Here is a 14952-nt window from a genome sequence, read left to right as displayed (position 1 = left end):
ATTATTCTAATAATTAGGACTACTTTAACATTTTTCACCCACTGTCTTGATTCACACATCTGTGTATATCAAAGCAGAGGCAGCTGCTGAACTCAATTATGAATCCAAAGCTTAGATCCATATTACTGTCCTCTGCAACATGCATATTAATTAATGAAGTATACAAATATGCCACAATGAAAGCCTTATCTAACATTTTTCAAGGATTATAGTGGGAAGTGCCCTATAAACAATGCATATATGCTCAGTAAATATTAATGAACTATTCTTACATTTGATGGAACAATTATTCAGTAACTGTAAATGTTAACAATGTCGTACTCATGTAGGAATTTTGCAATAAATGAAGTATTTAGGGAATCAGTTTTCATTTCTAACTTATAGTTTAAACCCCTCTCCTTTCCTTGATGGAAAAAAAATCACCATCAAAAGTCATCCAACTACTCTCTTTTCACATATTTTATTTCATAGAATCATACAAAATTGATTAGTGACATTACTAGAAAGGTCTCCATGACACATGGATGAGTTCAGAACAACATATTTAACTGACTATTGTCAGTAATAAGGTAGACTACAAATGCATCTCCAGAGTTTCCTCTGATTTTGTTGTCTTTGAATGTTGTTGGCACACACCTAAATTTACTTGAGCAAGTAGCCCTATAATTTGTATAAAAATGCTTTTCTTCATTAAGTGTCATTTTCTGAGCAGATGTTCCATAGCATGATGGTTAAGTGTGCAGAGTTTAAGGACTTCCTGCTTGGGATGGAATCCAGGGTATTTGACTTACTAGTTGTATGACCTTACCAAGCTTGTTCAGGTGCTCATGACAACTTCTTCAACCATAAAATGGGTATAAAATAGTGCATACATCATTTTTTTCTTTTAAATTTTATCTTTTTTAGAAATTTTATTGGAATATAGTTGCTTTACAATGTTGTGTTAGTTTCTGCAATACAATAAAGTGAATCAATTATATGTATACCTATATCCCCTTTCTTAGATTTCCATCCCATTTAGGTCATCACAGAGCACAGAATAAAGATCCTGTGCTATATAGTAGATTCTCATTATCTATTATAGATAGATACAGATATATCCTCTTGGTATAAATGTTTATTCTCTACAACTGTGTCTTTATTTCCATTCAGTTGTTTGGAGTTTTAAGTAAGTAAAGCACTTTCAATAGCTCCTGACACACAGTAAGTACTACACATGTGTAGAATGAGTAAATCACCTCTTGGCTTCATGGCATCAAAAAGCTACTTTACAGGAAACATTACTGAGTGAAGCAATTTTAGTTTTCCTCTCTGATATTGGAACCAACAATGAATTTAATCCATCAACAGTGTGTTAAAATTTAATTAGTGGTATATATAGTACAACTGCTCAGACAGTAAAGAATCTGCCTGTAATGCAGGAGACTTGGGTTCAATCCCTAGGTCAGGAAGATGTCTTGGAGAAGGGAATGGCAACTCACTCCAGTATTCTTGCCTGGAGAACCCTATAGACAGAGGAGCCTGGTGGGCTGCAGTCCATAAGGTCTCAAAGAGTTGGACACTACTGAACAACTAACACACACACATATAGTTTGCCTGCAATGTTGAATTGATTCACTCATTTCTCAGATATGTATAAAAATTCTGTTTGGAATTGTCTGTGTTCTAGATAAGTGGTGAGTAAGTGTTAGTCGCTCAGTTGTGTCTGACTATTTACAACCCCATGGACTGTATCCCGCAGGCTCCTCCGTCCATGGAATCATTCAGGCCAGAACACTGGAGCGGATTGCCATTCTCTTTTCCAGGGGATCTTCCCAACCCAGGAAGAGAATCCAGGTCTCCTGTATTTGCATGCAGATTCTTTACCATCTGAGCCACCAGGGAAGCCCGCATTCTTGATAAACCATATCTAGAAAACTAAATACTAATTGATGCCGTTTCTAATTTTCAGAGTCACAAAATAAAGAAAGCATGTGAATGATCAATATTTTTGTGTAAAGTGCAAATAAAAATGAGAAACATATTATACATTAAGGAATACTATTAATTAAACCAAGTTTAAAAAGTCGGTGTTTTTTTCTACATTGAGTGGCAATAAGGAAAGCTTTTCTATCCTGAATCCAGTATAATTCAGTACAATATTTTCTTCAAAAATAACTAACAAATGTAGCAATGATGATAAATATTTCAAATACTTCAATTAGAGATTGTTATGATGGAAATTTACTGAAATGGTTGAAATGCAACAGCAACGATTTCCAAAATCATTTATATCTTGCATTTAAAGATATTATAATCAGAGGTTGTTCAACATTGCTACTGTAAGGAAATCAAACAGAAGATGTCCATGAATTTTTAGAGTTGGCTGGCAGAAAACTTGGCAGGGATGTAAAACTTGATCTCAAAATTCCGAGTTAGCAATTATGGGGTCAATTTGACTAAAATAATGGAGACAGATAATTCTCCAAAAAGAACTTAAGTAAATATCCCTACCAAATAAATAGAAGTGACACAAATGTACTAAAAGACTTGCATTCCATATTGTATGTAACACGCACCACAGACAGTGATATCATTCAGTCTCACAATGTATTCAGAAGTTTTGATGTTAATTAGATAATTAATGTATTTTTCAGTTATTTTCACTTCTTTAGCCTATACAGCATCATGTGAAGGTTCCATAAGATCCCACAACAAGGTATAAAATTATTTAAAATTTAGCCAGGTTAATTTTTTCATAAGCATCTTCAAAACCTAAAGCCACACAAACATTAGGCAGAATTGTTGGTGAACCAAGGATTAGGGATGGGACACAGACCAACACTGAAATATTTGAAACCAAAATTTTTATTAAAAAAAAAATTAAAACAAAAATACTTCATTTTTAAAAAAAAGATCTTTATAAAAATAAAATCTTCAATGGTGTCACAGTGAATAAAAGAAAAACAATGACTTCTGTAGCTTTCACTCAAAGGTACATGCCAGTTTAACAAATCTAAACTCTGTTTTGTCTGTTTTGTTTTTCCTCTTACACTCTAGTATGATTTATCTTTGAAGAGATTTGGTATGAAATAAAATAAAGACCTGTTTCTTGCTTTTATATATCACCCACCCCTTAAAGTAGCATGAACCTAATTGCCTCTAAAGCAGGACATTTAACTATGATATTGTATAGAGCATTTGTGATATGTAAGACGGGATTCCCGGGAGCTCAGACAGTAAAGAATTTGCCTGTCAGTGCAGGAGACCCAGGTTCAACCCCCGGGTCAGGAAAATCCCATGGAGAAAGAAATGGTAACCCACTCCAGTATTCTTGCCTGGAGAATTTCACAGACAGAGTAGCCTGACGGGCTACAGTCCATGGAGTTGCAAAGAGCTGGACACAACTGAGCAACTAACACACTATATAAGATGTAGATTATAAATACTTGGGTCTACTTACCTGGAAATGTCAAGCCCTTTAAATATCCAACAACATTAGTAACTGTTTCAAATTTCGTGACTGTTTCAATCTTCATGTTGACAATTCTTTCCTCTGCAAAAAAAAAAGAGCAAAAACAAAACTAAAATACACTCATTTTTCTAAATTCTGCTGTTTTAATTTTTCTTAAAGCATCCAAATTTATTTATACAATATCATCAAATTATTCCAAACAATTGGATTTTTCTAGGTAACAAATGTCACACTTTTTGGCAAATATGCATTGGAAAGTTTGTGTAGACAATTTTAGGTACTTATTATACAATGATGCGGAGAAAGCAATGGCACCCCACTCCAGTACTCTTGCCTGGAAAATCCCATGGACAGAGGAGCCTGGTAGGCAGCAGTCCATGGGGTCACTAAGAGTCGGACACGACTGAGCGACTTCATTTCCACTTTTCCCTTTCATGCACTGGAGAAGGAAATGGCAACCCACTCCAGTATTCTTGCCTGGAGAATCCCAGGGATGGCGGAGCCTGGTGGGCTGCCATCTATGGGGTCACACAGAGTCGGACACGACTGAAGCGACTTAGCAGTAGCATACAATGATGACTAAGATACAATTACTAGCTTCATAGAACTGTAGAGCCATAAAAGGGCAATTTTATTTTATTTTATGTTTTTAATTTATTTTAATTGGAGGCTAATTACTTTACAATATTTTGGTGGTTTTTGCCATACATTCACATGAATCAGCCATGGGTGTACATGTGTTCCCCATTCTTCCTGACCCTCCCTCCCAAATCCTTCCCAAAAGGGCAATTTTAAACTTCACATTAAAAACTGCAATGGGGTTCAACAAGAAAACACACAGAACAAGATCTCAAGGATATGTGGGCAACTCTATTTTTTAAAAAAAATAATAATCAGATAAAAATATTTCCAAACAATTTTAAATACTTGCCTAGTTTCAAAACAAAATCACATGTGGAGGTAATTTAACCTTTTCTCTTTGATTCATTACTACATTGTCACTTTGAAAACTGGAAAGCATTACACAAATTAAAAGAATAAAGATTTTTAAAGCGACATATATTTTCAAATATTGGAGTTTTGTACTTATGTTTATAGGTCTCTCACCTCTCTTCTAAATCTCTGCCAACTGCTCTGCCTCTTTGAGTTTTTCTATTCATGCTTGATAGTAAAAAAATTTGACAACAAAGAAGCAAAGACACCAATCAGAAAGGACTTCATTCTCAGCCCTGAAGGGATCTTTGAATGTCTTTGATGATCACAAGTGTTAATCCTGTATTTGATGGATCCTGGGAAGTCTGAGGACTGGGGCGGGTGGGGAGGAAGAAAGTACTGGTAGAAAGGTAGTTTCCCTAGGAGAGGTTCTAGGGCAGCCAGGTAAAACTGTTGGGGAGGGGGTGACAATTAGAAAGCAGCTAATGCAAAGTAGAGGCTTCCCTCATGGCTCAGTGGGTGGTAAAGGATCTGCTTGCCAATACAGGAGGCATGGGTTTGATCTTTGGGCATGGAAGATCTTCTGGAGGAGGAAATGGCAACCCACTCCAGTGTTCTTTGGTATATATATATATATATTATTCATTTATTGGCTATACTGGGTCTTCATTGGTGCAAGGGCTTTTCTCTAGTTGCAGCAAGTGGGAGCTATGCTCTAGTTGTGGTGCACTTCTATTGCAGTGGCTTCTGTTGCTGCTAAGCATAGGCACTAGGGTGCTCAGGCTTCAGTAGTTTCAGATCCTTGGCTCCAGAGCCCAGGCTCAATAGTCGTGGTGCACTGGCTTAGTTGCTCCACAACATGTGGGATCTTCCCAGACCAGATATTGAACCTGTGTCTCCTGCATTGGCAGTCAGATTCTTTACCACTGAGCCACCAGGGAAGTCCTCCACTCTAGTATTCTTGTCTGGAAAATCTTGTGGACAGAGGAGCCATAGGGCTACAGTGCATGGGGTTGTAAAACAATCAGACACAACTAAGTGAAAGGAAAAAAAAAAAAAGACAGACAGACACACTTTGCAGACAAGGCTCCAAATTGAACTTCTTACTGCCAGATGAAACTATTATGACAAATAAGTTGCTTCTTTCTTTGTAGTATGAAAGTGAGAGTGTTAGTCACTCAGTCGTGTCTGACTCCTTGTGACCCCATGGACAGTAGCCCACCAGGCTCCTCTATCCATGGAATTGTCCAGGCAAGAATACTGGAGTGGGTTGCCATTCCCTTCTCCAGGGGATCTTCTTGACACAGGGATTGAACCTGGGTCTCCCACATTGCAGGAAGATTCTTTATCTGAGATTCTCTGAGATTCTTTATCTGAGCCACCAGGGAAGCCCAAAACACTGGAGTGGATTGACATTTCTTCCTCCAGGGGATCTTCCCAATCCAGGGAATATGTGTCTCCTGCATTTCTTTACCACTGAGCTACTTTGAATGTGCCAAAGTAACAGCTCAAATAGAAAATCACTACACTAAAAAAAATTTTAACTAAAACAAGAGTAAAGAGACTTGAAGAGAATACCTGAGTGCCTTATATATGAAAAAAGGAAATTTGCTTAGAACTGAGCATTGTGGTTCTAATTAAGAAGCTACATGTTTTTGTTTACTTTTTAAAATCAGTATACTTTGTTTTTATAGAGCAGTTTCAAAAATACAGACGAACAGAGCAGAAAATACAGGGTTCCCAAATACCCTGTTTCCCCTGCCTCTATTTAGCATCTTGCATTGCATGCAAGCATGCTCAGTTGCATCCAGCTCTTTGTGACCCTATGGACTGTAGTCCACCAGGAACATCTTCCATTGCATGATCAATACCTGTTACCATTAATGAGACAATATTAATACATTAACTAAAGTCCATAAATTTCATAAATCACATTGTTTTACTTGTTGTACTGTGCATTCTATGGGTTTTGACATAAGCAGAATGATAGGTATGTACCATTATAGTGTCATATAGAATAATTTCATTGCCCTAAAAATTTTCTGTGCTGTACCTGTTTATGTTACTCTCTCCTTTCCTCTTAAGCTCCTGGCAACCGCTGATCTTTTAAATGTCTCTACAGTTTTGCCTTTTCCAAAACATGATAGAGTTGGAATCATATGTTTGTTTTTAACATTTAATTCCCTGTTCTAGTTTTGCTCCAAACAATTCAGATAAATGAACTTTAGATGAGGGAGTCATGACCTTAGAGTTGTTTTTAATATTTTTATTTTACTTTTGAGTTAGATACAGCTAAAGAACCATCTCTGGTTTTCCAAGATTCAATATTAACTTTTATCAAGTTCAGCAGTAAGAAAACCTTACGGTATGTACAAATGTACTGAAAACTGCTTGAAATATTACCTTATGATATAGTGCCTTACAATTTATAATACCATTTACACACAAATATACTAATTCTTCCCTGTGGCTCAGACCATAAAGAATCTGCCTTCAATGCAGGAGACCTGAGTTTGATCCCTGGGTCTGGAAGATCCCTTGGAGAAGGTAGCAGCAACCCATTTCAGTATCCCTGCCTGGAGAATTCTATGCACAGAGGAGCCTGGCGGCTACAGTACATCGGGTTGCAAAGAGAAGGACATGACTGAGCAACTCACACACACACACTCACTCACTCACACACCAGTTCTCACTGGATCGTTTTTTGTTTTTCCATGAAACACTAATGAAGAAGCTTCATTAATGTTAATATTGAGTTCTAATTTATACATGGATTTGTTTTTATCCTTGCTAATATAACTCATTTTAACAGGGCCATACTGTTTTAATTAATAGAAATTTGTCATGACTGAAATACTGGGTCCGCTACAACCACCACCATCACCACCACTACTACCAGCACCACCATCATCATCTAATTTAACTATTCAATTTGGGGGAAATTTCCAGGCCTAATTTTATGAAAACTTTTATATTAGTTTGCCATGTGCCATGAAAAGACATTTCAGGATTTCATTAGGATTGCATCAAATTAGTGAACCCATTTGAGAAAATTATATCTTTTATCTATTATGGTATACTTCTCAATTTATTTCAGCTGATTTTATTTCTTTTAAAAAATTTTATATTTTTATTTATAAAAGATTTGCATGATTATTAAATTATTTTAAGTTTTTCCTGCTATAGTAACAAAATACAGTGTTTAAAATTATTTTACAATGTATAAGCATGCTATTTAATTTCATATGCTAGTCTTATAAAATGCCTTCTTGTTAATCTTCCATAGGTTTTAGTAGTTAATCGGTTGAGCTTTTATTTTTGTTAATTTCACTTAGATACATACAAAAAATAGTTTTGTTTTTTTTCCCTTTAAATCTTTATAACTTATCTACTGTTCTCAACATTTTTCTAGGACTGCCAGTGCACTGTGGAATGGAGGTAGTAAAAGCAGCATTCTTTGGTCCTTGCCTTGTCTTGTTCACTACAAATGTTTTTATAACTGTATTTTTTTTTTAAGTTATTTGCTACAGCTTTCTGGGAAATTCCCTTTAAAAGTAAGATCACTTTTATGTCTTGCTTTGCTAAGAGGTGTTAGCATAAACAGACATTGAATCGTCTTTTGAGATAACTGCAAGTCTTTTCACATTACAATGTTAAAAAAAATGCTTATATTCCTGGATTAAGCCCTTCTTGGTCATGATATATTTTTTTGTGTGTTTGGTTACTACTACTTTTAGAATATATGAATATATAAGTGACATTAATAATTTTTCTTCTCTATTTTTTCCTGTCTGATTTTGATATTAAAATTATAATCCTCACAAATTATAAATTTGTGACAAATTTCTCACAAAATAAAATTATAAATCTCACAAATATTTAAGGATCTTTGCTTCATTTCATTGATTCTGTAAGAGTTTTTATACAGCACAAATTAACAATTTTACAAAGGAGAGGTAGTTTTAGTATATGAAACTATTTGGACTGGTATTTCTTGTATGTGTTGCAGGGAGAAGTACATTTTAACTCACTGTATATTTTAATTTTGTTTCACTTAACATTTTCAAGTTATTATTATTAATCAGTATAAGCAAATTGATTCTTATGTTTATTCTAAATGTATTTAATTGTTCATTTTATTCTTGTTCTTCAAAAAATCATTTATCTGTGATTTTGTTTCCTCTTCTATTTCTAACATCAATTTACATAGTCTATTTTTTTTTAAACTTTTCATCAGTTTTACTAGATTTAGTTAATTTATTAGAATTTCAAAAAAACAGTTTTAGGGATTCTCAATAATTTTTTCTTATTTCCTGCTATAATATTATATGCTATGCTTATTAGTGTCTGTATTAAATTTTGCCTAATAAATTCTCTGTGTGTATGTGTTATAACCTAAATTCTTAAGATGCTTAGCTCATTTCCTTTCAATTGTTACACATGTCTTTAAGGCTATAGATTTTCTATGTACTGTGAAAGTGCTGCACTTATTATGCAAGCAAATCTGGAAAACTCAGAAGTGGCCACAGGAATGGAAAAGGTCAGTTTTCATTCCAATCCCAAAGAAGGGCAATGCCAAAGAATGCTAGAACTACTGCACAATTGCACTCATCTCACACACTAGTAAAGTAATGCTCAAAATTCTCCAAGCCAGGCTTCAGCAATATGTGAACCATGAACTTCCAGATGTTCAAGCTGGTTTTAGAAAAGGGAGGGGAACCAGAGATCAAATTGCCAACATCTGTTGGATCATAGAAAAAGCAAGAGAGTTCCAGAAAAAATATACTTCTGCTTTATTGACTATGCCAAAGCCTTTGACTGTGTGGATCACAACAAACTGTGGAAAATTCTGAAAGAGATGGGAATACCAGGCCATCTGACCTGTCTCTTGAGAAACCTGTATGCAGGTCAGGAAGCAACAGTTAGAATTGGACATGGAGCAACAGACTGGTTGCAAAAAGGAAAAGGAGTACATCAAGGCTGTATATTGTCACCCTGCTTATTTAATTTACATGCAGAGTACATCATTAGAAATGCTGTGCTGGAGGAAGCACAAGCTGGAATCAAGATTGCTGGGAGAAATATCAATAACCTCAGATATGCAGATGATACCACCCTTATGGCAGACAGTGAAGAAGAACTAAAGAGCTTCTTGATGAAAGTGAAAGAGGAGAGTGAAAAAGTTGGCTTAAAGATCAACATTCAGAAAACTAAGAGCATGGCATCTGGTCCCATCACTTCATGGCAAATAGATGGGAAAACAATGGAAACAGTGGCTGACTTCATTTTGGGGGGCTCCAAAATCACTGCAGATGGTGATTGCAGCCATGAAATTAAAAGACACTTACTCCATGGAAGGAAGGTTATGACCAACCTAGATAGCATATTTAAAAGCATAGACATTACTTTGCCAACAAAGGTCCGTCTAGTCAAGACTATGGTTTTTCCAGTAGTCATGTATGAGATGTGAGAGTTGGACCATGATGAAAGCTGAGCGCCGAAGAATTGATGCTTTTGAACTGTGGTGTTGGAGAAGACTCTTGAGGGTCCCTTGGACTGCAAGGAGATCCAACCAGTCCACCCTAAAGGAGATCAGTCCTGGGTGTTCATTGGAAGGACTGATATTGAAGCTGAAACTCCAGTACTTTGGCCACCTCATGTGAAGAGTTGACTCATTGGAAAAGACCCTAATGCTAGGAAGGATTGGGGGCAGGAGGAGAAGGGGATGACAGAGGATGAGATGGCTGGATAGCATCACTGACTTGATGGACATGGGTTTGAGTAGACTCCGGGAGTTGGTGATGGACAGGGAGGCCTGGTGTGCTGCAATTCATGGGTTTGCAGAGTCGGACATGACTGAGTGACTGAACTGAACTGAAGTACATTGATTTTGATATAAGGTGTTATTATCTCACAAATTCTAACATTTTTAAACTTCTATGATAATTATTTCTATAATAAATATATTATTCCAAAGAATTTTCATAATATTCAAATACATGGTATGGGTTACTGCTTTAATATTGATGAATAGCTTAATTTAATTAATGAACTGAAAGTAAGGTCTATATGCTGATAATTTGATTTTTGGTGAGATTTATTTTGTGACACTGGCAGGCTATTATAAATGATAAATAGAGACTAAACATTTTTATAAATGTTCCATATAAAAAATGTGCATTCCCTATTACATGGTTGCAGCATTTCATTCATAGGTTCAGTAAATCAAGCTTGAAAACTGTGTAGCTCTAATTTCACTGTTCTACATACTTTCTCCGTCAATTATTGAGACATTTTGTAGTTTCCCATATGATGTTAATATATCAATTTATCTTGGCATTCTTGTATTTTTTGACTAGTTACATGTATGCAAGCTTGGAATTGCTACTATTCCCTGATTTCTATATAGATTATTTAGAATGAGCTTCCCTGGTAACTCAGCTGGTAAAGAATCTGCATGCAATGCAGGAGACCCTGGTTCTATCCCTGGGCTGGGAAGATCTGCTGGTGAAGGGATGGGCTACCCACTCCAGTATTCTTGGGCTTCCCAGGTGGCTCAGCTGGTAAAGAAACTGCTTGCAATGTGGGAGACCTGTGTTAGATCCCTGAATTGGGAAGATCCCCTGGAGAAGGGAACACTGTGTTTGTATGTATAGGGCTTCCCTAGTAGCTCAGCTGGTAAAGAATCTGCCTGCAATGCAGGAGACGCTTGTTCGATTCCTGGGTTGAGAAGGTCCCCTGGAGAAGGAAACAGCTACCCACTCCAGTATTCTGGCCTGGAGAATTCCATAGGGGTCTCAAAAAACAATTATTCTTTACATCGTTTCTACCCCAATTATACCCTAAAGTCTCCCCTCACACTAATATAATTATTCCATATTTCTTTTGCTTAGTATTTCTCCAATACATATTTTCCCAGCATTGCCTTTGTTTTTACCAGGCATCCCAAGGGCAACTCTGGCTTGGATACAATTTTTATGTTAATTTTTTGGCTTGGTGTTTCTATATTACAATGTTAGTGAAAATTCTAAGCCAGGATTTTTTATTTCTAAAGTCATTTAAATTTTTATTTTTATTTTTTATCCAGAGCTCAAGCAGAAGAAAGCTTTTCTTCATCAGTAGGAGGATTCCTTTCCAGTTTTCCTACTTCAACTCCATGGTCCTGGTTTTATATAGATGTTAGTTACAAATCTTTGCTCCCTATAGCTCCATAACCATGTCCTTTGTCCCCATGTGAGTGCTATGTTCCTACTTTAATTTACCTAATTCACTGTGACCCATAACCTTTCCCAACACCTGAAAATTGTGCAGTCAATTTTTCTGTTTATTTCCCTGATTTTTCATTCTGTCTTTGTTTTTCCTTCTGGACATTTTACTTTTTTTTTTTTTTTTGATAAGATACTTTCAGAAACATTTTTTCTTATATGTCATGCAGAGTTCCTAGACATTTTCATGGACAGATTCCAAATTATTTTACCTGCCCTCTTCTACATCCTGAAGTGTAACTTTTATTTAAAAGAAACATAGAGGTCTGAGACAGTAAAGAATTTCTTTTACAAGGATGCTAAGATTACATTGGCTCTTTCCAGCTGAGAGAAGGACTTCCTTATGAGTCACAGGCCCAAGATCAGGTCCAAATAATGGCATCCAACATAGCAAAACACTGGCTTTCATTTATTTAGGTACAACCCCACATATGATGTTGATCCTAATAATACTGTTTCATAATAGTCCTTACCCATGTCTGAAAGCACATGTTCACATAGCCTGTTTTCCTTCACTAAAATCAGTACTATGTTCACACTCTCCATTTTAATGATAAACATCAGTAAAATCTTAGATAAACTTTCATGTTCATAGCACATCTATTGCTGTTGGCATTGCTAATTTACACACTCATTGGCAATGCAATACTACTCTTCATAGCAATAACATTGGCAATCTTGTGCTTTGGAATTTATCCTACAAGGATAATTGAACTCTTTGCAGTATAATTTCAATAGCAATTACAGACAACAACATAGATTTCCTCAACAGGGAAATTACTTAGAAAATTGCAATAAAATGTGAGACTGTTAAAACATAAAATACTAAGTAGAAACATGGATACACTATAAATGAAAAGAACACAATACAAAGAGATATACATGATCATTTAGGTAAACTGTGCATTTATGGACATGTTTAGAGAGATTAATAAATGAAGCATAAACTGGATTAGGAAGAGACATCTCTCCAAAGAAGCCATACAGATGGCCAAGAGGCACATGAAAAAATGTTCAACATCACAAATTATTTAAAAATGCAAATTGAAACTACAAGGAAATATCACTTCACAACAGTCAGAAAAGCCATCATCAAAAAATCTGTGAGCAATAAATGCTGGAGGGGGTATAGAGAAAAGGGAAACTTCCTACACTTGGTATGGAAGATCCTTTAAAATACTAAAAATAGACCACCACATGATCTTGCAATCCCTTTCCTGGGCATGTATCTGGAGAAATACGCGGTTCAAAAGGATACTATGCACCCCAATGTTAATTATAGAGCTGTTTACAACATCTGAGTCATGGAAGCAACCTAGATGTCCATTAACAGATGAATGGATAAAGATGATGTGGTATATATTTACAATGGAACATTCAGCCATTAAAAAGAATAAATAATGCCATTTGTAGGCAGATAGACCCGAAGATTATCATACTAAGTGAAGTAAGTCAGACAGAGATAGACATATAGGCTATTGCTTATATGTGGAATCTAAAATAATAATAATAATAAGAGAGTGAACTTATTTACAAAACTCAGACAGAAAATGAGCTTATGGTTACCAGGGGGGATTGTGGAGGGAGAGATAGATTGGATGTTTGGGATTTACGTGTACACACTCCTATATTTAAAATAAAATGCTTTTCCATGAAAACAAATTAGGAAACATGGAAAAGGCAAGATCATATAACGATAAGCAAAGAAAACATAGACTAAAGAAGACTGAAGACCCCATAGGTGATTTAGATACATGTGTTACATGGGTGGGTTCAGCTGTGAAAAGTAATTGGGGTATGTACTTATAATTTGTGTTGTTTTCTGAATGTAAGATTTAAATGAAAATGTTTAAAAGCTAAAATTGTTTGACCTTATGACCAGAGGCTTAGTACAGAAAGATCTTTATCCATAAAATCAGTTCAGTTCAGTTCTGTCGCTCAGTCGTGTCCGACTCTTTGCGACCCCATGAATTGCAGCACGCCAGGCCTCCCTGTCCATCACCAACTCTACCCATAAAATACAATCCATTAAAAGCATAAAATCTATTTTTTTTAATTTATGTAGTTTTAATTGAATTGTTCTATAAATGTAAAATACACACTGGACTTTGAAGTCTTAGAATGAAAAAAGAATAAATTATTTCATTACTAAGCATGCATACTGATGGCAATAGAGAGATAATATTTTGGATACTTTGAATTAAATAAAATGCAATATTAAAATTAAAAAAGAAAACTAAAAAAATTTTGTATTAGGAAGTCCTGCCTATATCAGTTGGGGTGTTGGCATCTTAACCCTTGGACTGTCAGGGGAGTACCAAGAAAGCTCTTCTTTAAAGGAGAATGCCAACTGATAAAAGTGGAAGGAATGTGGACTTAGAAGGTAACCATTGGCATCTTGGCAATGACTAGTTGGGCAGGAAACATCAATGAACATTGAAAGTAATAGATGAAGGTAGAAATGGTGGGGGTAAGATGTTTGTGTGATTTCAAATGCTTATTGATTACTTTAAAAAAAGAATAAAGAGTTAACTTTGATGAGATCTAGTGGGCACCACCTTAATCAAGTGATTAAAGGTAGCTTTACCAGTTATGGAACAAATTAATATGAGCTATGAGAAAAACACAGTCTCACTTCCATAACATTACTGCCAATGATTCAGAACCTGAACTTATTCACAAGAAATATCAGATAAACCTAGACTGGGAAACACTCTGAAGATAACTGGCACTTAAGCTTTAAAGGAGATAAAGCAATGAAAAAAAAAAAAGTAGAAACTATTCCCAGTTGAAGGACATTTGAGACTTGATAACTTCAAGACATGAGCCTAGTTTAGATCTATTTGATATTTAGGACACTATTGGGGCAATTGGCAAAAATTGAATGGGGCCCTGGAGTGCATGCAGAAATGCATCAAAGATTAATTCCTGTTTGCAGCGGTAATGCTGTTAGTGCAGGAAAGAATGCCATCATGAGAGAATTCAGATGCAACTGTTTATCATTCTGTAGCCTACCTGTTGGAGAAGGCAATGGCAACCCACTCCAGTACTCTTGCCTGGAAAATCCCATGGACAGAGGAGCCTGGTAGGCTACAGTCCATGGCGTCGCTAAGAGTCAGACACAACTGAGCGACTTCACTTTCATGCATTGGAGAAGGAAGTGGCAACCCACTCCAGTGTTCTTGCCTGGAGAGTCCCAGGGATGGGGGAGCCTGGTGGGCTGCCATCTATGGGGTCGCACAGAGTCGGACACGACTGAAGCAACTTAGCAGCAGCAGCGGCAGCCTTCCTGTAGGTAGG

General features: G+C 36.1%; 1 protein-coding gene across 3 annotated transcripts in view; it reads right to left on the bottom strand.

Moving 5' to 3' along the window:
• The window catches only part of NAALADL2 (N-acetylated alpha-linked acidic dipeptidase like 2), a 1599429-nt gene that overhangs the window by 434583 nt on the left and 1149894 nt on the right, over positions 1-14952 (bottom strand). For all 3 annotated transcript variants that reach the window (XM_081570965.1, XM_081570964.1, XM_081570966.1), the window contains one exon: positions 3443-3535. In XM_081570965.1, the coding sequence (XP_081427091.1) occupies positions 3443-3535 (93 nt within the window). The remainder of the gene's footprint in view (positions 1-3442; positions 3536-14952) is intronic.

The sequence above is a fragment of the Giraffa tippelskirchi genome, chromosome 2 (genome assembly GCF_054371585.1).
Source record: "Giraffa tippelskirchi isolate mGirTip1 chromosome 2, T2T-mGirTip1v1.2.pri, whole genome shotgun sequence".
Taxonomy (NCBI): domain Eukaryota; kingdom Metazoa; phylum Chordata; class Mammalia; order Artiodactyla; family Giraffidae; genus Giraffa; species Giraffa tippelskirchi.
This window is presented reverse-complemented; position numbering and strand designations above follow the sequence as displayed.